The sequence below is a fragment of the Melanotaenia boesemani genome, chromosome 8, assembly GCF_017639745.1.
Source record: "Melanotaenia boesemani isolate fMelBoe1 chromosome 8, fMelBoe1.pri, whole genome shotgun sequence".
Taxonomy (NCBI): Eukaryota; Metazoa; Chordata; class Actinopteri; order Atheriniformes; family Melanotaeniidae; genus Melanotaenia; species Melanotaenia boesemani.
In genome coordinates this window covers 21,584,452-21,606,262 of record NC_055689.1, presented here as the reverse complement: position 1 = coordinate 21,606,262, position 21,811 = coordinate 21,584,452, and the positions used below count along the sequence as shown (strand labels likewise).

The 21,811-nt window shown below is 38.1% G+C and overlaps 1 protein-coding gene across 1 annotated transcript; it reads right to left on the bottom strand.

Moving 5' to 3' along the window:
• Nucleotides 1-10,098: 10,098 nt before the first annotated feature.
• gata6 (GATA binding protein 6) lies at nt 10,099-16,605 on the bottom strand. The gene is made up of 7 exons (XM_041992450.1): nt 16,500-16,605; nt 14,995-15,892; nt 14,230-14,396; nt 13,396-13,521; nt 13,208-13,295; nt 13,018-13,115; nt 10,099-12,620 (listed from the first exon to the last, which is right to left on the bottom strand). Exons 2-7 carry the CDS (start codon nt 15,833-15,835, stop codon nt 12,459-12,461), a joined length of 1,482 nt encoding a protein of 493 aa, XP_041848384.1. The 5' UTR covers nt 15,836-15,892; nt 16,500-16,605; the 3' UTR covers nt 10,099-12,458.
• Between the last annotated feature and the right edge of the window lie 5,206 nt (nt 16,606-21,811).

The window sequence follows — 21,811 nt, the reverse complement described above, 5'->3', positions numbered from 1 at the left end:
AGGAATCAGCCAGAGTGATTTAGACTTCATTTTCACTTTTGTAGAAATAAATAGTGGCAGCTGATGGCTATAATTCAGTTTTTTTTTTTATTTACTACACATGGAAGGCTGCCAAGTAAATCATAAATCAGTAGGTGTGTTTGCTTTGCGTCAGAATTAACAAATTACAACAATTATGCTTTCTTTTTCCACAGACTCAAGAATGAAAGGAATTCAGCCACTTGACGAACAGTGTGAAGCTGACATGTTGTAGCTGAGATTTCATTTTCTCGATATCATTATCATTACATTACACTTGTCTTTTCTTACCTGCTTACCACCTGAAGTCATTAAATGGCAGTAATAATAATAATATTAATAATAATAATAATAAAAACAAGCTGAAATAAAACTCTGAACACCAGGTTCAAGGTTTGATTAAAGTGTTTTCTGGGAGCTGGGTTTCATAGTTTTAGTGAGGAGTCAGGATAGCACAGAAGACAACAATAGATGGTATTCAACTGATATGAAAGACTTGGTCATTTCCCAATGTGATTTGTTTAGGCCATATTTTTCTAAAGAAACACTGCACAAAGATTCACATATTTCAAATATTCTAGCTCTGCCTTTTCATCTACGTACTGTACGTCTTGGCTTTCATCTCCTTTTTCCTGTTTCTTAGTGAAAAACATAGAGGGTGAGGCTTCGAGGTGAGTTTCAGTTCAAAGTTGAAAAGGGCGCAGTACTGAAAAACACTGGCAGGTATTCAGCGAGTGTGGTGCATTTATGATAACAGTGGAGTTGACTTGGCGCTGTAGATTTAGTGTGACTGAAGAAAGAGGGGTGAGAGATATGAAGTGTGTCTGCTGTCAAAATCAGTTTGCAAGCTTTTGTGCAGACCATTCTGCTCACTTTGCTTGAGTTATGCAGTGAAGCTGCACCAAACAGTACAATGTGTTTTTTTTTCTTCTTTGAATAGAGCATACCCAGCCAATTAGTTTCATTGTGCAGTGTAAGTGAAAACTTGACCTTATAACTGCTTAGTGTATAAAACTACAGGAATTCACTCATATGCGAGTGCAGGAAAAGGTAACAGTGGATACATAAATCAGAGATTTTTTTCTCTCTTCATAGTAAGTGAATGCATGAGTATAACAATAAACATCTCAGGCAGAGTTTGATGTTGGACGGGCCTGACTGAGGGCACGTAGTTGCTAATCTGCGTACAAACTGTGCCCTCCTCGGGCACCAGCACTGCCCACAATTCCCACATTATTCTGAGATGAAGCAGGAAGAAATAACAGACATAATTTCCCTCTGATCAAACGCTGTTGATGCGTACATTAACACAGCTGATGCAATCTGGACTTAGCATAAAATAATTGAATGTGCTGAAATTGGGAACTATTTTGAGGCATTTCCTCTCCTCGGAGCAACAGGGCAGATTGGCTTAATTAAAGGAGGAAAAACAGGAAGTTTTAAAGTCACATCTATAATTAATTGGTTGCCTCAGTCAAAGGGTCTGCCTGGTCAGGGAAGCACAAGGAAGCAGCTCTGTTTTTGTATTCAATCACTGGGTTCACAATGCCGCATACACTACTGCGGGTGCACTTCAAAAAGGAAATTTCAGTGTGTTACAAGTTCAGATTTGGTTTTGTATTAGGGACGATCAGTTCTGCTACTTTGTGTGCATAAATGTGTGAGGTGAGATGGTCACTTGCAAGCAGAAAGTTTAATAAATTAGCTACCACTTTATATTTTGCTAAAACTGGTGAACTGGAAAAAAGTAGCGTGAAATATTTCATTCTATAGTAAAACACAACAAGAGCCACAGTTTAACTTGGTAAGAGATCAAAGGCTGTAATGAAGGATTTATCTGAAGCACACTGTTTGCTACTTATTCAAACACATGCATACCATGCAAGGACAGATTTTTTTAAAAAGCAATATATACTTAGATTTCTTTAGGAGAAAAAAAAGTATTTGGACTAATTTAAGATTGGCCTGAAATTATATTATGAGCTATATGTGACATATATTATGAACCCTCTGGTGCATGAATTATTACAAAACAGTACCACATTTTTTAAATAAAATATTTTACTTCTACAGACATGCACATTGATGTTTTTCTGTTTTTTAATCTTATTTTAACTTTTACTCGGTGTATTGATTTTTCTATTTGATCTATGAAAATAGTTATAAAATAATATCATGTTATATTAATATAATATAAATTTTCTATAAAAACACCTGGATCATTTTCCTGTCCTGTTTATCACTGAGGCAAACTTGGTAATTACATTGTATGTACATATACTATATCAAATGTGGTTATTCTTTATACGTGGCAGAGTATTGGTGACTCACTAATGTCCAATGAAGCTGCTAATGTATGATCCCCACCCATGCATACATTTAAAAACAGCCTTTAAATGTGTGTCTATTGTAGTGGACACTATGCATCAAAGGGTTAATAATAGCAAGAAACAAAAGCTCAGGCCACTTTTAAGCTTTTGTGTCATGGAATTTTTGTCTTTCATCCACACCTTTTATTTAATTAAAAGCTATGCCTTTTGCAAATTACATTCATGAATATATTTTAATGCACTGGCAAGGAAAGCCAGAGACCTTTGGAAACTATGATGCAGATACCAGAGTTGGCTTCCTGACAAGTGGCTATCAATCACCACGTATTTTTTCTTGAGTTTTCACTCCTTTCTCCCACACCTATCACAAATAAACAAATAAATGTCTACTTCCTGTTCAAACTAACATGCGCATGCCCAATTTGCGTGTAGTATTTTGAAAAGATTTTTTAGTCATGTTAGTGTGGACAAAGATTATTCAATGATACAAAGCAAAAGCATTATGCATGGGACTATTTTGTTGCAGTTTTAATGTTATAAATTGATTTGCTTTAAAACTTTTAGATGTAAAACAGCCAAAATTCTAGAAAATGTAGACCCATTATGTACACAGCCTGTAAGATGAAAAAGAAAAACAATCCCAAAGATAGATATTGAGGCAGGGATCCGAACGGGGATTCTGGTAGTGACTTGTAGAAAACTTTAGGTTTAGATAGAACTGAAGCTAATCAGTCCACTAATCAAAAAAGTGGAAGCACGTGTGTTAAATTGGTGGTAGGTAGCAAACTGTGGACAAAAATCAAAGAAAACTTAATTAAATCTGACAAAATCTATATGCATTGTAAATTTAAGCCCAAATAGTAGAAAAGGGGTTGAGAGCCTTGCTCAAGAACCCGCAGTGGTTCACCTTTTTTGGCACTCTGGGGACTCAAACCCAGGTTTCTCCAGAATCGAGCTGACCTCTGTAACCACTACTAGGCTACCATTTCCCCATAACTTCAGTTGTGGCTGTTGCGGTGGCTCTATTCTGCATGCCTGGTTTGCTGGTCAATGATCCATAACGCTGTCCAGTAGCTCAAAAGATGGACATGCAACCCATTTTGTCCAAGGTTTTTTTTTTTTCTTTATTATTAATTTATTTTTTTACTGTTGTGATATTCCTTCTTTTTCCTTCTCTCTTAAGCTTATTGATTATTAGGTCTGGTGTTTAGGTGAAGCCAGTCTTGCCCACTAATGACATCAGGGATATCGCAAAGAAGAACCACTATTTTTTGTTCCCATTGAGAACCAACTTTTCAGGTACTAAACAATTTTTTTTTCTTTTAGGTCTTAGAATGCCAGCCCGTTTCAAAATTATTTTTAGTGACTGAAACAGACCCCTACTGTAGTGAAAGGCCTTATTAAGACTAAATAAAAGCCAGACCCTTTTGTGTAGCAGAGATGTTAATTATTTCTATAGTTATTGATTGTATACCTTAGATATTTTACTTTTTATTTCATGTTTCACTTGTATAACATTTCTGACATTATAGTAGCAATCAACAGCTGACTCAAAGATGCATTACAGAACTTTTGCAGATTTTCTGTGTGAGAAAGTTCCCAATCAACAGTTATTTCGGCGTTCATCTTGCATCCTACCTATGCTGTGAGCTCACTCCAGTCTGTAAAAACAGTCTTATCTTGACTCTTTACTGTCACTGTGCCATCAAAGGAGACAGGAACACAGTTTTAAGGCCAGGAAGTTGCATAGTGCTTCTTAAGTTGAAACTATCTGTTGCTGCTGTTGACGATGTGTCCATATTGTTATGATTGGTGTCTCATCTATACTGCATTTGTTTGAAGTATTTGTCTTTCACATTGCATGCACAAAGCCACATCTGTCATTGATTTCTACCTTAATATCAATCAAAGTTGTATTTACTTTATTTATTGTCTTCATGTTCTTTTTTTACGTCATTAAAATTTTTGAAAATTCTGTAAATTCTGAGTTTGACATCAAGTAAGTAAACAATTATAACAAGAATTGAGGCAGTTTGAGCACAATGTTAAAAAGACAGTGTATTTTCAGTCTTTATTTACTGCTGGCAACATCTGGAGGATCTTGGTGTTCACATATACGTTATATTTGTTTATATACATAAAACATAAAATATAGATTTTATTTTCTATATTGCTTAGTCCAGTTCAAGGTTGCAGGGGGCCGGAGCCTATCCTAGTGTAAGAATAAATTACGAGAGGCAGGGTACACTCTGGGCAGGTTGCCAGTACATCACAGGACGAGCACAGAGACAAACAACCACACATGCTCACTCCTAGGCAGAATTTAGAGTGACCATTTAACCTAACATGCATGTCTTTGGAGGTGGGAGGAAGCCTGAGTACCCAGAGAGAACACACGCATTCACAGTGAGAACATGCAAACTCCACACAAAAAGGTCCCTGTTTGAACTCCTCCCCAACCGAGGCTCAACCCAGCTACACTTTTGCTGTGAGGCCGCAGTGCTAACCACAACACCACTGTGCAGTCTCAAAAAAACAAAACAAACAAACATGAATAATACAATCTGATCTCCTGCAGCCACTCCCTTTCATTTCATTTTGTGCTGGAGGATACGGTAACTGGCCGTACGGTCAGAACAACATGGACTTTGATAAGTTAGAATTACTCTTTTGTTGTTTGCAGTTTTGAACTACTGTTATTCTCAGCATGGCTATATTGACAAGTTTCAACCGCAAATGGGTGTTAAATGAGCATTAGTGCCTTGTGTTTGGGAACCTGATGTGTGTCAACTGCTGTGTAAATCCTCACATGGTCATCAAGAGTTTACATTCGAAATCTTTGAGCAGAGAATTTCAATTAGTAGGTCATTGAGAAGCCATGTGGTCTTATGTGCCAGGCTGCTGCATCCTGCAGTGAATCTCCCATCTTCTCTTTGCTCTTCTGCAACCATCTTGAGCTATACATGAAAATTTATTACATTTCAAAACTTCATTTAGCCAAATGGTGTTTACACAAGCATACTTTATTCTGAGTTGTGTGGGTCATAAAGTCCAAGACTCTTCCTTGTACTCAGAGGTAGGAATGGCTGGTAAAATCCCACTAAGACTCATAGACATATTGACCCACATGACTAAGACCATGACTCCCTGCAGGTTCTGTGAAAGGATGGAGACCTTTAGCTAAACAACTGATACCAGCCAGGAAGGCACGGTTTTCCCCTACCTCTTCATCCAAGTAAAACATGGACACATAAACACAAAAATACAACAGGGGATGGTCATGGAGCATGGAAATCACCCATCTCAAGCTCACTTTATTTTCTCTCTTTCAAATTACATCTGAACAATAAATATTCTGACAATAGCAAAGAGAAAAAAAAGGTCACTGCCTACCATCAGGACATTCAGTCCATGCATTATTTCCTATTATGTCCTTTGTTTTAAAATAACAAAACTAAAGCTGAACCCAGATTTGTCTTTGTGTCTTTTTACATCATGGTTGACTTCTCATCGTACATCATCAGTAGAGAATTTGTTCTCCCTTGTGGGACAATGATTAGCATTTTGCTTGCTGACATATGTTTAATTGATTAAAACAGGCCTGCTGTGATTTCACTATGTTTTGTTTTTAAAGGCTGAGGTTCTGACAGAAATACTCAGGGAAGTATTGCATTTGGCGGAGAGCTCGAGTTCCCATACACGAGAGCACTGAACTTAATTCAACACGCCTTGGACACAAGGCTGACTGGAGGGCTAGCAGGAGAGGAGAGATTGCTGTAACCTTGTGCTGAACTCCCAAGAATCTCAGCATACTCCTCGGATCATGACGGTAACAAATACTTACATGAGTTACATGATTAGTGGCTGAGTTTCAAAGCCCAGACTCCTTTTTATACATGGGACTTGGTAGTGAAATAACTTTTATATTAGTAAGCAAGACCTAACCCAACAGAACTGCCACTGCATTGTTCAGAAACGGGAACTGATTTGATATTCAAATTGTGCCATGCTTGACACATACATTACATATTTCGTTCCTGAAAACAGACAGAAGAACGCACAAAAGGGTGACCAGCGTCAAGGCCACAACAGAAGAAAGAGCATGGCTACATTATACATCTCTTTTCTGTTTACCACCAGATGTAACTTTGAATCCAATGTTACACAACCGGGAACTGTCCTGATCTCACAAAAATACATGAAAAAAAAAAACAAAAACACCTCAGAAACAATGCCAAGAAAGAAATCAGCCGGAAGCTTTTTCATAGTGAACACACCAGTTCTCAGATCATAGAGGACACCCAGATTCTTTCACTCAACAGAGACGTATAAAAAAATAAAAATAAAAATAAATAAATAAATAAATAAAAACAGACAAAAATCCAGTTTTGAAGATAAAAAAGGTTGAGTTGGAGCAGAACATCTAGGTGGCTTTGGAAAAAGTCTAGAGAGTAAATTATCCTTTTCCATACACTACTAATTGTTTTGTTACTTTCACTTTCAGTTGCTGTTTGATAAGTTTTAGTCACCTTGTGTTTGTGTTCACATTTTAATTTGCTCAGCTCAGGTCAGGGCTTGGCAAAAAATATGTAGTTACCAGAAAAACAATGATAGAAGTCAAGGTTTTACAGAAACATTGGTCTTGCACAACTGCTTGGAACTGAACTTGTAACACTAACTAGACAGTCTCTTACAACTGAAAGAGATATTTACTTCATAGGAGCCCTATAAAATTTTTATAATTAGAATAGACAATTCACTATAAAGATGGCCAAAGCACAGTGGAAGTGAGTATTATATTGTTATATTATAAATTATATTCTGCCCCCTCTTTAAAATTTCCTCTGGCTAGAACATTGCATTTTGGATCATTCTCACACACTTTTCTTTCGTTCAGAAACAATTTGTCTTCCAAGCAGCCTTGAGCGCAAGTGTAGCATGGCGCTCATAACTGAAAGTTCCCAGCAGTCTGCACTTTTTAGAGGAACAACAGACTGAACAAACATAAAATGTATGCAGGTTTTTTTTACCGGCAGACCAGGCATTAATCGCTTTGTTTGTCTTGAATGTTTGCATATCGGAGCAGAGCTTTATTTACTGTACCTGCAGTACCAGACTTGTTGCTTTATTTTCCCAGAATATTTGGGAAATTATTCTGCAGTTTATAATTCAGGTAAGATACAATATGTCAATTACACTAAAGTAAAATAAAAAAAATGTCATGGAGCCAGTTGAAGTTGATTTATCAGAAAAACAGAAACAGAGATTGAGCTTGACTTAAATCACCCAGCATAGACATTTTTTTAATTTCCAGTGGCCTAAAATCTATTAAATAAAGGCTTTCTTTCCTCTTAAGTTTTCCATCAGGTTGGCCATCAAATCAGAATTGTCAAAAAACATGTGTGTAACCATGTGTGTAAATACCTGCAAAAGTATTTATAATTTAATAATTACTGTACATGTTAAGGTAAATTTCAGTACTCAGCATGGAGGCCAAGCACTCTAAATGTCAGTTTGCTGAAGTAATAAAGACAAGGTTAGACATTTTAAACTCATCCAGGGTTTACCCTCCCTCTTGCCTAGTAGCTGCTGGGATAAGCTCCACCACCCCTCCTGCATTGGAAAAGCAAGTATATGAAAGGAAATGAAGGGTCACTTCAGAGTTGGGAATGCTGCACATATTACAAACCTGATGATGTAGCTAGTTCATTATACTCATGCCTAAAATGCTATAATACTCTGATAATGAAGCTGTTCCTCTCAATCATGGACTCCTCAGGAGCCGTGAAGGTATTTCCAGTACATTGCACAGATGCTGATCATATTGAGGTCTTAAAGGCAGAGTCAACGACCTTGACCTTTTTTCTTTTCTTTTTTTTTTTTTTTTTTTCCTCCAATTATTCCTGAACATTAATGTTTCTCTGGCAAGCTGGGTCATCCTGGCTGAAAGAGGCAACTACCATCAAGTAATACTGCCATCATTATACAGGTGTATATGCAATAATGTTATGGAGAATTTTACATAGAAATGTAACATTAGTGCCAAAACTTACAAAACATTTTCACACTATTTCATTTTGTCTTCCTTTAATGTATCCCGCTGCCAGTTCTTGCCCAGGTAAATGTTTGTGCACATACTGAGCTGTCCACATGAAACAGCCAAACAAAAAAAGAAGTGACTCATTAGACCACCTTCTTCCACTGATCAAAGAAATATTCTAAACTTTAATTTTAATAATTTAATGACACTTGTTTAATGTCAAAAGACTAATTACTAATACAAGCAAGTCTTTACATAGATTTTTAACATGATTTTTTCTTCCAAGGTATCTGCTTGTTCCACTTTTAACAAAAAGGATTTTGGTGTCTCGAGGAGTTTTTGACATCATAACAAACACGTGAGTCAGAGTATTTTCCTTAGTTGTGTCATTCTTCTGAACTTAAGCTCTTCCTTTTAAATTTTCCTCCACATCCAGGATTCAGTCACACCTCCTCCCATCACATCCTGATATTCCTGATAACTTCCTTGTGTTTCTCACAACTCTCTCACACACACACACGAGTCATATACGCTCAGTTAGGCCAAGAACTTGTTCCCCCCCTGTGATTTTTTTACTCTTCTCCACCAAAAGTATCATTACCGCTCTGACACCTAGCCTTCTCTGAACACACTCCCACTATTTCTGTAAAAAGTAACACTGACTATATATAACTGTATGATGCAATCGCTGGTACTGTCATACTTTTCACTGTTATTAGGTTTTTAACAAAAGGGTTGTCAGACTGATAGTTTCTCAGTGTTGCTTATTGCTTTGAACTGAACTTTTCCCTTTTAGGACAGAGCTGGAGGAGGAACCTTAATTCTTTTCTTTCAGTCTTGGATGTATTTGCTAACTAAAAGCCAAAATGCTCTGTAGAAATAGTTTTGAAAGCACAGTGTGTCTTTCTATGAATCTGTCAATACAAATAAATCACATGGTAATAATCCAGAACAATAACAAGTCTGTAAAAGTAAATACTCTTTCCAATCATACAAGTACAAACCCAAATGACTTCACAAGTAGGACAGCTATCGTGTTTTTAAGTGTTTTCCCTCTCAGTATATGCCACCGTGTCTGTCGAGGAAACCCAAAAGGGCTGAGTCAGAGATCCCATCTCTTCCGGAGGCAGGGCCAGCAGTGCTCTCCTTTGAAAGGCAACATGGAAAGATCAACGGGCATCTCCTGAGGGAGCTACTGCGTCGTACTGTGCTACAGCCCTATGGCCAAACAGCCCTGGGGCCTGCTGTCTGCTGCTGGACTAGCATGTTTACTTTGGGAGGACTTTCAACCCTGCACAGCCATCAAGTCTTTCTGCCTACGTCTGCCTTAACTGTTCCTATCTGTTCCCTGCTCTTTGCAGCTTTTGATCACTTACTTGGACAAAAGTTCCACTCGGCTCCTTAGTTGTTATTCACCATCTCTTTCCACCACTCTCACAGATAATAACTGGTTTAAATGTGACCTTCAGCCCTACGAACATCTATCCAGATGAGAGTGCAGGGAGGATTTCTGTGCTGTTGTGTTTATATTACCTCCCTCTATAGCAACGTGGATACCAATCAGACAGTGCCAAGGTAGGACCACCTCATAAATTTAGAAACCCATAAATATTTGCTCATGTTTTGAGTTCAACACTCTTCCATTTACATATCTAAAGGTGGTTTTGTAATTAATCTGCTTGGAAACTCAAGGACTTAATGCCATGGTGGTCTCATTGTCCAAACCAGGTTTTATGCAACACCAAGAAAAAACATTTACACAAATGTTTTCAGATTTCATATTCAGTCATACTTAACCATAAGTAGCATTAATGATAAAAAAAAAAAAAATCAAATTTTATGATGGATTATCATTTGTGAAAAACAAACAACAATGATCACATGTCAAAAGTACAAATTTAGCAACGGAAAGACAAACAGCATAAAAAAAGAGAGTTCACCTCCAAGCTTTGCATGCGGCTGTTAGGCAGTGTAGCACATTCCTCCACACTCAATAAACTTAGCTAGATCAATGTGTCAAAGAGCAGACAGATAACGCTAAGCCCAGACGTAAATCTTAACCATCTCTAAAATCTTTTCATGTGGTATTACTCACAGGCCATATTCTCTTCAGTACAGTAAACACTGTGACAGGTACTTTGAGCGGCTGGTTCAAGAGGACACAGGAAAGTGGTTTGTGCTCCGAGCCCCTCGGAGGGAGGCGAGTAGAAAAGGAAAAACTCTTGAGTAAAAATGTTGTCAGGAAGAATAAAGACTTGCTTTAATAAATCATAAGTATAAAGTGGAAAGAAGGATGAAAACCTATTAGTAAAGTTGGAAATCTTAATCTGTAAACGTCTTTTTTGGCTTGAGATGTAAACGAGAAATCTCCATTTTTATTTTTTTCTTATTTTAGACTTGCATTAGTTGTTCTCTTTTTTTTCTAGTCACAAAGACATTTTAGAAAAAGTGACGTTTTTGTTCAGCAAAGCAGAAACAGGGAGTGAAAGCATGAATGTGAATGACTCACACAAAAGAATGTGTGAGAACCCAAGAACACGCTTTTTTTTTTTCTCCCCACAACTTACAAACACTGATGGCCTGACTCTGAAATAACGCTGCTCTTTGAAAACAAACTTTACATTTATTTGCATCACAAGAACAATTTATTGGACTCAATTTTAAATAAAATAATTTGTCATGATGTCATGATGAAAAAATATAAAGAAAAAAAAAAGAAACACATTAGAAATCAAGAAATAAATAAGTCCAGAATAGAGAACGACGTGAAGCAAACTGCAGGGGAGGAGGCTTCTTTTTGTTCCAGGGTTTATCACTGTCACTCATTAAAGCATCTTCAGGTTTTAATCTTGTCCTGTTTCATTGAATTCACTTTAAAACTCTCACAACAAAATGAAAGAAGGGGAAGAGTATATATATACTTAATGACATCCCTTAAGCCAGGGGGCAGTTGTTTTTCCATCTCAATTTGCATTTTTTTTCTTTTCAGCATACAACAACTCTCCTTTTTAATCATTAAATCCATTAATAAAAGTCATTAAAGTAGCAGGAATTTGTTCAGGAGTGACCTCGTGCTCCACTTTGGTCTGATTTTGATTAAAATGATGAAACACTACACGTTAGCGCAGCAGTTTCTAGAAAGGTCAGTGGAGCTACTCTTCACGTTCTGTATTAAAAAATCATCAAGCTTCTTTACATGCAAGAGTCTTTTAAGCATAGTACCTTACTGCTACCCCAACATGTTTTCACATAAGAAAATTAGTCTGAATGAGTAGATTATTTGCTTTTTTTTTGTAGTAAATGATTAAACAAAAACACTACCTGACATTTATACCCTGTTTAAACCAAGCTAGTTTCAGTCATACAGTAAGAGCTTTCAGTGGGAAGCGTGCATGTTCACCACTACTGTACTACTAACAACCACTTATAAAGAGAAAAAAAAATAGAAAAGAAGACAGAATTGTTTAACTTCTACTCTATATTGATATCTTTATTAACAATGTTAAAAACCATGTTCTCAACAGTGAAAGATTTATAAATATATTTTTCTTTTGATTCATCAAAATTGCCTTGGCACTTATGGCACAATTCCAGTTACGGAAAAAAAAATCTAAATGTCCTTAGTGCTTAACAAAGCACTGATGTCCAATCAACAGCTTTTTTCTTCAGAAAGGAAATCCATTATGTACATGATGGCTTTCTTTAAAGAGCCCAGATCAGGTTCTGTGCCGTGGACGGGAGAGATCAGAGTACACGTCAGGTCCAGAAGTCATCCACACCAGGCCACCTGGTTAATCGTCTGGCCTGGTGCTTCCATTAAGGGTTGTTTTCTAAAGCAACAAAATCCTCACACCAATCTGGAGCCCAATCCCAGATATTCCATGCTCGGTTTAAGATGGTGGTGTGAGTGACAGTCTTTTCATCCCTCCTCTTCTCTCCCTCCCCAATTCTTGTTGCATCAGCTGAGGGGGAAGACAGCAAATATTGTCCCCAGATACATCCACCCTACCAAGCATCCAGACTTAAAGAAGAGGGGGCAAGGGTTTCTGTCCGCTCTCAGGTTTAAATGTTCAAGCTAAAGCCATGGGGCACCAGGGTTCACCCCTCACTGAAGCTACATCTGACGACTGGGTCAAGCCCACACTGGTGTACAGGCTGTCCTGTCCTGGGTACTTCACTGCTGAGCCAGAGCCGGTTCCCTCCCCTGAGCTGGACAGCACAGACGAACTAACCTGCAACCACAGCAAACATATAGTTATAGTCTTTAACAATGTTTGAGGTGGGTGAGTTTGTTGTGTGTAACACATGTTGTGCTGGGAGTGTGACTAGGATTCTTTTTACTTTACGCAATCTGAAAAAAACAAAAAAAAAAAACACGAGATCTTGAGAAATGTGAAGCTCATTTTACTGGAATATTACAATGACACAGTGTTTAGCAGCAGTCATCACCACAAATCGTCAGTCAGCCTGACCAGCTTTCTTTTTTTCTTTTCTTTTTCCCCAGCACACCTGTTACACCAGTGGTTCACAATAATAACTCATTAGTTTTAGATGTATTTTATTGTGAACCATGTCAAATCTAACGTGTCCAATGGCATTTTAATAATAATTCCATTTTAAAATTCTTACCCCTGACCCCTGTCCTGACGGAGAGCTGGTTTTGGAGCAGTCTTCAGAATTGGATGAAGAGGTCGAGGTAGGAGTCATGGACACGGGGTTGTTATTGCCTATGAGAAACAAGATATATGTTGATGATTTTCCACAAAGAAGTTACGTTTAATAAGAGTCTCGCAGTGAGCAATAATCACCAATAACTCACCAGAAGACCCCTTGCTTTTACTCAAAGTTTTGGGTTTTCTTTTTCGGGTCTGGATTCCTTCTTTCTTCATGGCAAGCGGCCGAGGTACCTGCAGGATAACATCACGGGTTGAAGAGCAAAAAAAAAGTCATGATTGAACTGAAAGCTCAATTTTAAATTAAGGAACTGTTGAATAAATCTGAACTTACACCATGTAATTTTGTGTAGAGCCCACATGCGTTACACACTGGCTCTCCCTCCGCGTTTCTGCGCCATAAGGTGGTCGTGCTGGTTTGGCAGTTGGCGCAAGAGAGTCCGATCCTTCTGGAGGTTGACTAGTGGCAAAAATATAATTATATAAATATAATTATAAACACGCATGTGCACTGCATAAAACTGTCAGGAAAAATAAATGGTTTAGGTGTCGAAAGAATCTAAATGAAAGCCTCACTCCACTAATTAAATGACAATTCGGCTATTCATGCCCTATTTCCTAACAATAATAAAAGTTCTATTGTAATGTCCATTTAACTGGCATTTACCCGTGGGTGTTATTTTTCAAGGAGTCTATACGTGACATCTAATTTCCCAGTAAAAACTGTGCGTAATAGCACTGGGAAACATTTGTCTCTGTTGGCGTCTGAGTAAATTTCAATTATCAAGGGCAAACTTTGATTAAAGTTTTAAAGGTATGTAAGATTTAATCAGAAATGTCCCCATTTATCTGTTTATTTCAAATCAATTTTAGTTGATGCCATAAAAAAACTTAATATATTAGAAATGTATGAAGTTGAAAAGACGTGATGGGTGAATCCGTGTGGATCAAGTCAATATTTTATCAAACTCAAAATAACAGATTTATTTCCATTTTAAATGATAGATGACAGAGTTAATATATCATCAAATCTAATTTAATAGCTTTATTTCTCATTGGTCGCTTTTGGTTGCAGCATTAGATGAATATCATTGGCGATAACCTCCCGCCATTGTTTGCAACAATTAGACAGGAAATTGAGCGCTTAAGTGGTCCTCTGTCTCCTTACCGTCCGTTTCGGGGGTTTAATTAATGGCCGACTCAGACCATTCATTTTGCTGTAAAGGCCGCAGGCGTTGCAGAGAAAGTGGCCCGTGCCGTCGCGCCTCCACAGCGGGGTAGAGATAGATCCGCAGTTTACACACTCTCTGCTCTCCCCCATGTCGTCAAGAATATCTGAGATTGAGAAAAAAAAATGCAGAAATTAGAATGACACACACAATTGACACCATGAAATATTTATCTCTTTTTTGCCATAATAAATTGGCTAAGGTTAAATAAAAAAAAAAAACTGTTTACACTTGTCAGACATTTTAATTAAGTCTAAGTTGAGGCAAATCAAATAATTAGGTTTATTTAAAAATAGAAATGTACTAATGCTGTTCTTCCTGACAGTTTGCCCCTTTTATAATTAATTAGATTAAAGTTACTTTAAGTTATTTTCTTTTTATTTATATATGTATTAGTTTATCTTCCTCACATTAAAGCCAATAATTTATTGCAGCATAGACACACACACACAATCTTAGACTATATAGACAATTCTTTTGAAAACCAAAACAATATTTTTATTATTATTTTCCTCATATGTGTGTGTGTGCGTGTGTGTTTCCTCTTTTTGGTTTTCAGAGCTCACATGAGCAGGCATTTAGCTATGCTCTAACATTTTTAATTTTTTTTCTCTATTATTTCCTTTTTTTTTTTAAAGAAAAAAATTATTTTCACACTGGCAGAAATTCCATCACCACCCCTGTTTTTTTCTTCTTCTTCTTACCTCCGTTTGGTGCTCGAATCAAGGGTGCGCCTCTGCTTTGCAAGGTGTGCAACATCGTGTTATCAAAGGGTCCTCCAGTCCAAGGCGAGGACAGCTGGGGTGCAACATAAGGAGAGTATGGACTTGCGTAGGTCCCACCGAGGGAACGAGAGATGCCGTACTGATCTCTGCTGCTCACATTCAACGTGTTACTGTAGCCGGTTTCCCTGGGTGCCCCGTTATTCATGGGCGGACTTGGAGGGTAGTGGAAACGACTGGAAGTGTGCGGGCTCCCGGTGCTGTATGAGGGGCTCTCAGGGGTGGATTGGGACCAAACTGAGTGACTGGAGGCAGCGTGGCTGGGCTGAGCAGACCCGCTGGCCTGCAGGTATGAGAGACTGGAGATCATGGGGTTTACCCGCGAGCTGGGGACATAAACGTGGGAGTTGGGGTTGGAGTGCATATAACCACCAGAGGAGGAATCATATCCAGTCTGGCTCTGGGCTGCGGCGATAGCCAGTGTTTGGTACATGTCGGTAGGGTCCACCAGCAGGCTGGCTTTGTGCGCTCCGGTGGAGAGGACGAGTTTACTCCCCTGATCTAAATCCGTAAACAGCGGGATGTCCTCGGCAGTGGTCAAGGTGTTATTGTGGTGTCCGAAGTGAAGGTAGGAGTGTAGCGATCTGCCGTCTGATCGGCGGTGCCCCAGAGCGTCAAGCTCGCTCGGAGGAGTCCTCAGCTCATCCGAAGTGGGCCCTTCCCTCCTGCTGTCACCGGGCAGGTAGGTCTGCTCAACCGGGGACCCTGGGCTGCTGGATGCTTCTCGCTTGACCATGGACCAGGTGTTTTCGCCCAGGTCCATCCAGGAGCACTTTCCATTCACCGTAAGGGTAATAAAAATATCAGAGGGTAGTTTACCCTGTAACAAAAAGAGTTGAAACAGTTTAAAAATTTAAAGAAATCGTTTTGTTTCCTGGAGTTCAGAAGGCAAATGTATCCCAAATATACTATCCCAGAAACATCCATAGAAAATCGCTAAGCGCTTGGAAATCATCTGATCTACACATTGTTTTAATCTTTCAATAAATTCAACTTTCAGCCAGTAAACTATAAATCTAACTTGATAATCACCTTAGTGTCTCCTTTACATAGCTTCAATACAGCACATCCAGCCTACAGTGGCTGCCATACTCCCATCAAGCGCTCTTTAAGAGGCACTGGGTCCATCCGTGTCAAATCACTATCCTCCCCCAAACACACACACACACATACACACACGCGTTTACTCATACATAACAGATAGGAAACAAAACGCAATATGTCTTCACAGCAAAAGAGATAACCGTTTGATAAGACTGAAAAGAGATAAGGGCCGAGAGGCAGACTGAAGCGATAAAACAATGAATGCCCTGAAATGATGAGGTCTCGACGCGCTCTCAGCGCACACGGCCACAAGTTTGAGTACAAGAAGTCATGAGTTTAAAAAAAAGACAAGACAAGACTTAAGACTCCTTTACGCCACGTACCTGCTAGTTGTGTGCCATAAGTCGCACGAAAAGTTCCTAATAGCGCGCTGCTGCTTCTCTTGGAAGTAATGGGAAACGCTTGTGCGGACTGACGGGGTTTATGAGAGGAGGTGCTTCTGGTGACCGCGGCTAAGGGAGGCGGACCAATCATGTGGAGCGTGGAGCTGCTGGAAGCACTGTGGGGGTGCCAGCCTTCCAGCTCCTCCAATCAATCACACCGAGAAACAGTGAGTGGTAAAAGAAACCCGTTCACGTATGAAACATAAAAACAATATAAGGATGCAATCACACGTCAGAGAGTTTCGAGAGTTTTGAGACAAAAGACGGAGCTCCAGCGTTTCCCTGCGGTGCTTCTGATTTTATTACCTGCCATTCATGATTAATAACTACAGTTAAGAGGGAGCATTAATATTATATCAGCAAAGTCTAACTTAAAGATATTGAATTCAATATATTTTTTTCTAAACCTGTTGATTAGAAATAGACCTATATTTCTTTCAGCAGTCAAGGATAAAAAATACTTATTTGAAGGAGTTTTCCTTGCTCCAGTGCTTCACTATATACTTTATTGAACTGAGGAAAGATGTATTTTACTTTTTTATTAACATAAAAAAAACGATCTCTTAAAATATAAAAAATTAAAGCTAATTTTTCTAAACTTTGACCAATGGTCACAAAAAACTTCAGCTCATCAACATCATATAAAAGTGTCATTTAACAATTAATAAATCCGTAACAAAAATCCCATTATTTTATATTTTCAGATTATATTTAATATTTACCACGTCGCCTTGCACATATTTGCAAACGTAATATCACCAAAATATATTAAGAGTTGTAATAGTATAGTTTTTATATTCATGTGTATTTTTTATATGTATTTACATAAACTATGATTAAAAACGGTTTGTTTATTCTCTCCACTCTGTACAACGATCAATAAATCAGCTCCTTAATTGGTTTATTTAAGTCAGACGCTGTCATTGAGGATTAAATGGCTGCATGAAACTCTCAGCAGCTGCTTTGAACTGCGATGATTCGTTCAGCGACCCCAATATACAACTGTGATGAGTTCAGTGATCAAAAGTGGAGAGGTGTCAATTAAATCATTCAGTCATTCACAGGCCTTCAGGTGCGCGTTCAGAGATTAACAAATACTTCATCACACTCGCAGCCATTCAGCAGGTATTTGTCTGAATGGGTGATAGTGACGTGACCAGTATTACTGCTGATAGTACTTGGCAGGCTAGAGGAAAAATCTCAGTCTAATATCTAGAGCTACTGCAATGAAAACAGCACATCTAACTAATAATCCTAACACCACGCAGCTAATCAGATGCAGCAATTTATCCCTGCTATGTCGTGATTATCCCGTTAAAACACCAGCATTATCCTGAATAAATCTACTCCATTAATACAGCGAGAATAATAAAATATTTGTACAAAATTTCAATTAATCATAGATTACTTCAATTAAAAATGATTTGCTATCAATTATGCCCTCACTTCCTCTAGAGCTGCACAGATACTGTTATTGTTAGGTTGTTCTGTTGAGTAATAGTAAGGAAAAAAGAAGAGAAAACGTATTTATTTCTAATACAACGTAAGCTTCCGGGTGTATAATTACAGCTGCTCTACAAATGCTACTTCTGTTGAATCTTTTATAAACAGTCTATGGTGAAATTCCGCTACTTCAGGAAGGAGACGAGGCCTTTTTTTGTGCAGAAGTTGTGCTACTCTGTGTCCATTTGTGTGCTAAATATAGCGATAAATTTAAGAGCAGCTGATGGGTAACAGCTCATATCAATTCGTGCTGGGCCCAGTCTTTTTTTTTTTTTCTTGTTCTTCTTTTTCTTCTTCTTCTTGGCTTCATCTGTGTTCCCAGTTACTGAATCAAACTGGACACTGCATTCTCTGAGGGAGGAAACAAACCATGCGCTACTGTCTCCCCATCCCATCATCTCAGTCTGTGAGCAGTTGTCAAAGAGGTGCGAGAATACAAAATCCTGTTGTTGATTTTTTTTTCTTTCTTTGCTTTTCTTTTCTTCCCCCCTTCACACACTTCTTTACTCGCTCTCCGCGGAGCCTGGACTTGATGAATGAGGTGTTTTTCGCAGTCGTGTCAAAGTGTGCTGCTCTGACACACGGAGGCTGTGGGAAGAAGTGGCAGGACGCCGCCCTGTCTCCACATTTATCCAGACTCAGTCAAACACCGCGGGCCACAGGCCTGCTGTCAGCCGCGTAAAGAGACGCAGGCCTGTAATCTAATTATCCTTATCACGGACGACCTTTACATAGATCGCCATACAAATATATGTTTATATATATATACATGCATATGGCTATTAAACCGGCAGTTGTAAAATAATTAAAATATAAATAAAATTTAAATATTGTATGAAATATCACAGAAATGTCTAATTCGTTAAAAGAAGTAATAATAATAATAATAATAATAATAATAATTATTATTATTATTATTATTATTATTATAATATGTTGTCCAAATTGATTGTTTCTTCAGGAAATTACAATTTTATCTGACTAATGTTTGTTTCTTCCAGGAAGTGTAACAAGCCGATGGCCGACCCTCTTCAGGTGTCAGAGCCTTAAGTACCGACTTGATAATGATTATCTCCAGCACTCCACTGCTGCTTCTGATTAGCTAATATTGTCGCAATGTGCTCGATGCTGCGGTGATAATATGCATATAAATGCTTCACTGAAACGCAAGTTAACGACAGATTGCTGTTTTTGAATTTAACAAGTGGCCTGATGCTCGATCATATTTTCTTTGTGATTCAGTGGAAACGCCGAGATGAAGAACCGAATTCTCTTGCCCGGGCAATAAACGACATTATGGACATTTAACACGCCCTGTGCGCGAGAATGTCTTATATGACTCTGTTGTGATTAATTAGAAACGACCGCAAAGAGAAGAAACGTTTCAATCACTACATTGAGTTGCTTTTTTCAGATAATGGAAGATGTTCAGTAGACTAGGCTTGTATTTTATTATTTTATTCATTGTAAAACGTGCTGGATTTAACACACACACACATACACACACACACACACACACACGCATATATATATATATATATGGATCAGGGTTCTGAACAAACATTTCAAGTCAGATGCGTTGGAGCAGGGAAGCATCTAAACCTGCAGGACAGGGGCCCTGGATGGCTGGATTTGAAGAGCCTTGCCTTAAACAATAAATTCTCAATTTTAAGTTAGACATGTTTTCTTTAAACACAGATTGTAAGACATCCATTAACAAAGTAAAACATTATTATCAATATCTTGATTAAAGCGGATTCTTAGAAGTCCTGTTAAATTTGCATTTGAGCATTATTTGGGGTGAAAAATCAATTCCTTATTAATTTAAAATTATTTTACAACATGACAAAAGACAGATGCAGAAAAAAATTATATATAAATTAACAATATCCGGTTTTAATACAGTTAATCTTGTATGTTTTATGCCTTTATGGACAGCTAAAATAAATGTTAATCCCCTTTAAATAAGTCAGTGAAAATGTGATATGAATAAAGAACCCGTTTGTTTTTGTTCTAAAATTGTAAATCCATCACCTGAACCCATGTTAGTTTTACAGAAATGCTCTAAACATCCCCCATAGTAAAATCACATCAAATGTGGCACCCATTTCCTGTATTTACAGCCTCCTGCTCACCGTGCCTTTAAAACATCAACGTATTTGTTTTTAGTTTATGGAAGACACAGTTAAAGTTTTATATTGGTGAGCAGGTCTTTCTTTCCTGTCTTCCACTGAATGGTAGCCTGTCCTGAGCTGCTGGAGCAAAGGCTGCTGGGAGGCCATGAGCACCACAGTCTCCTGTTTGAAGTAGTAGATGATTAAACGGGTCATGACAGGTGTAAAAGCAACCTTTGTCATTTTGGACATGTACTGTCCTCGCTTCCTCGGCTCGCCCACAATGGAACGCCCTGCTCACCTGCATGCTCGCAGTGAGTGTGTGTGCACAAACATGAATATGTGGCTTTGTGTGTCAGGGTTGAGGTTGGAGGCTGCCAACAATCTGACAACATCACACTACCTGTCAGCCTCTTGTGAGGAAAGCAGACCTGTACGGAGACGTGTTAGTATGCTGGCTCTGTGCATGATGAAGGGCATAAAAAAACGAGAACATGTCTTAGATGTGATTAGTCTGTGATTTGAGAAAGATGGAGGCACATTTATCTGTTATTTGTTTTTTTTTATTTATCACTTGAGTGTCATGATGTCATATCAGCCTGACACAGGCTTCATAGCTCATTTGACCTTTTAATTTTGACTCCATTGGCTTCCATCACAAATCCTTTTTAATATATGTTATTGTATCATCAGTTACTTTTATCACTTGTGGAGCTCTAATCTTTATTCCCTTGAAAAAGAGCCACCGGGCTGTATTACACCACAGCTAAATGAAGATAGAGAGCTTTCTCTGATATCAAAAGGAGGATAAATTTAAAGAAAGCTTTGATAGGACAAGCTGAGGCCAAGCAAACCATGCTGTGGTGGGCAGGATTAAGAGGATTAGAAGATTAACCCCTCACAACTGCTCCTTGGGCCTTGAAACATGGCATCCCACTACTTTCTACATCTAGTGATGGGTCAAATGCAGAGCCAAATTTTAAATTGGGAAAAGTTATTAATCTTATTATTATTAAATCAAAATCTTGCTGTATAGCCACAATATTAATTTACATATTTTCAGTTTGTCTTAGGCATATTTGATGTAGCATTAAGTTGATAAATGTTGAGTGGATTAATGTTTAGATTTTGTCCAGTTTTCAAGCTTAATTTCTGATATGGTGTCATCATGAAAACAAAGCTCCATTTACGATTTTTAAATAATCTATAATCTGGATAAATAACAGAGCCTCCTTTATGCTTTGACCTTCAGTAGCAGAAAAGTGGCTTAATTCAGACCTAATTAATTTGTTCATTTCCAAGAAAATCAAATGTTGATTCAGAAAACTATGATCAACAGACAACTGACTCAATGCAGGAAACTTCCAGTGTTTTCTGAGAGGAAAATTATTAAGGAAGAAGCTGTGATTCATTTTGCTACTTAATGATCCAACGCCAAGGAAAACCCACCGGGAAAGAGGCAGTAGTCAGATAAGCTCTATCCATCAACCATAAACATTAAGTGTTTAAAATACCATTAAAACAAAAGAAGGCTAAGTGTGCAGACCAACACTCTTAGTCACTTATTCCACCTGCAATGTAAACACTGGACTGGAACTGTTAGCAGAGAGGCTTTCAAAGGAAGAACAAGTCAGA

Bases quoted from the DNA above. Each gene is read 5' to 3' on its own strand.
- gata6 (XM_041992450.1), bottom strand. From the start codon at position 15,835: ATGGACCTGGGCGAAAACACCTGGTCCATGGTCAAGCGAGAAGCATCC. The intron at 13,522-14,229 runs GTAAGGAGACAG...TTTTGCCACTAG, and splicing joins TTAAACCCCCGAAACGGACG to TCAACCTCCAGAAGGATCGG. The intron at 13,296-13,395 runs GTAAGTTCAGAT...GTTATCCTGCAG, and splicing joins TCTACACAAAATTACATGGT to GTACCTCGGCCGCTTGCCAT.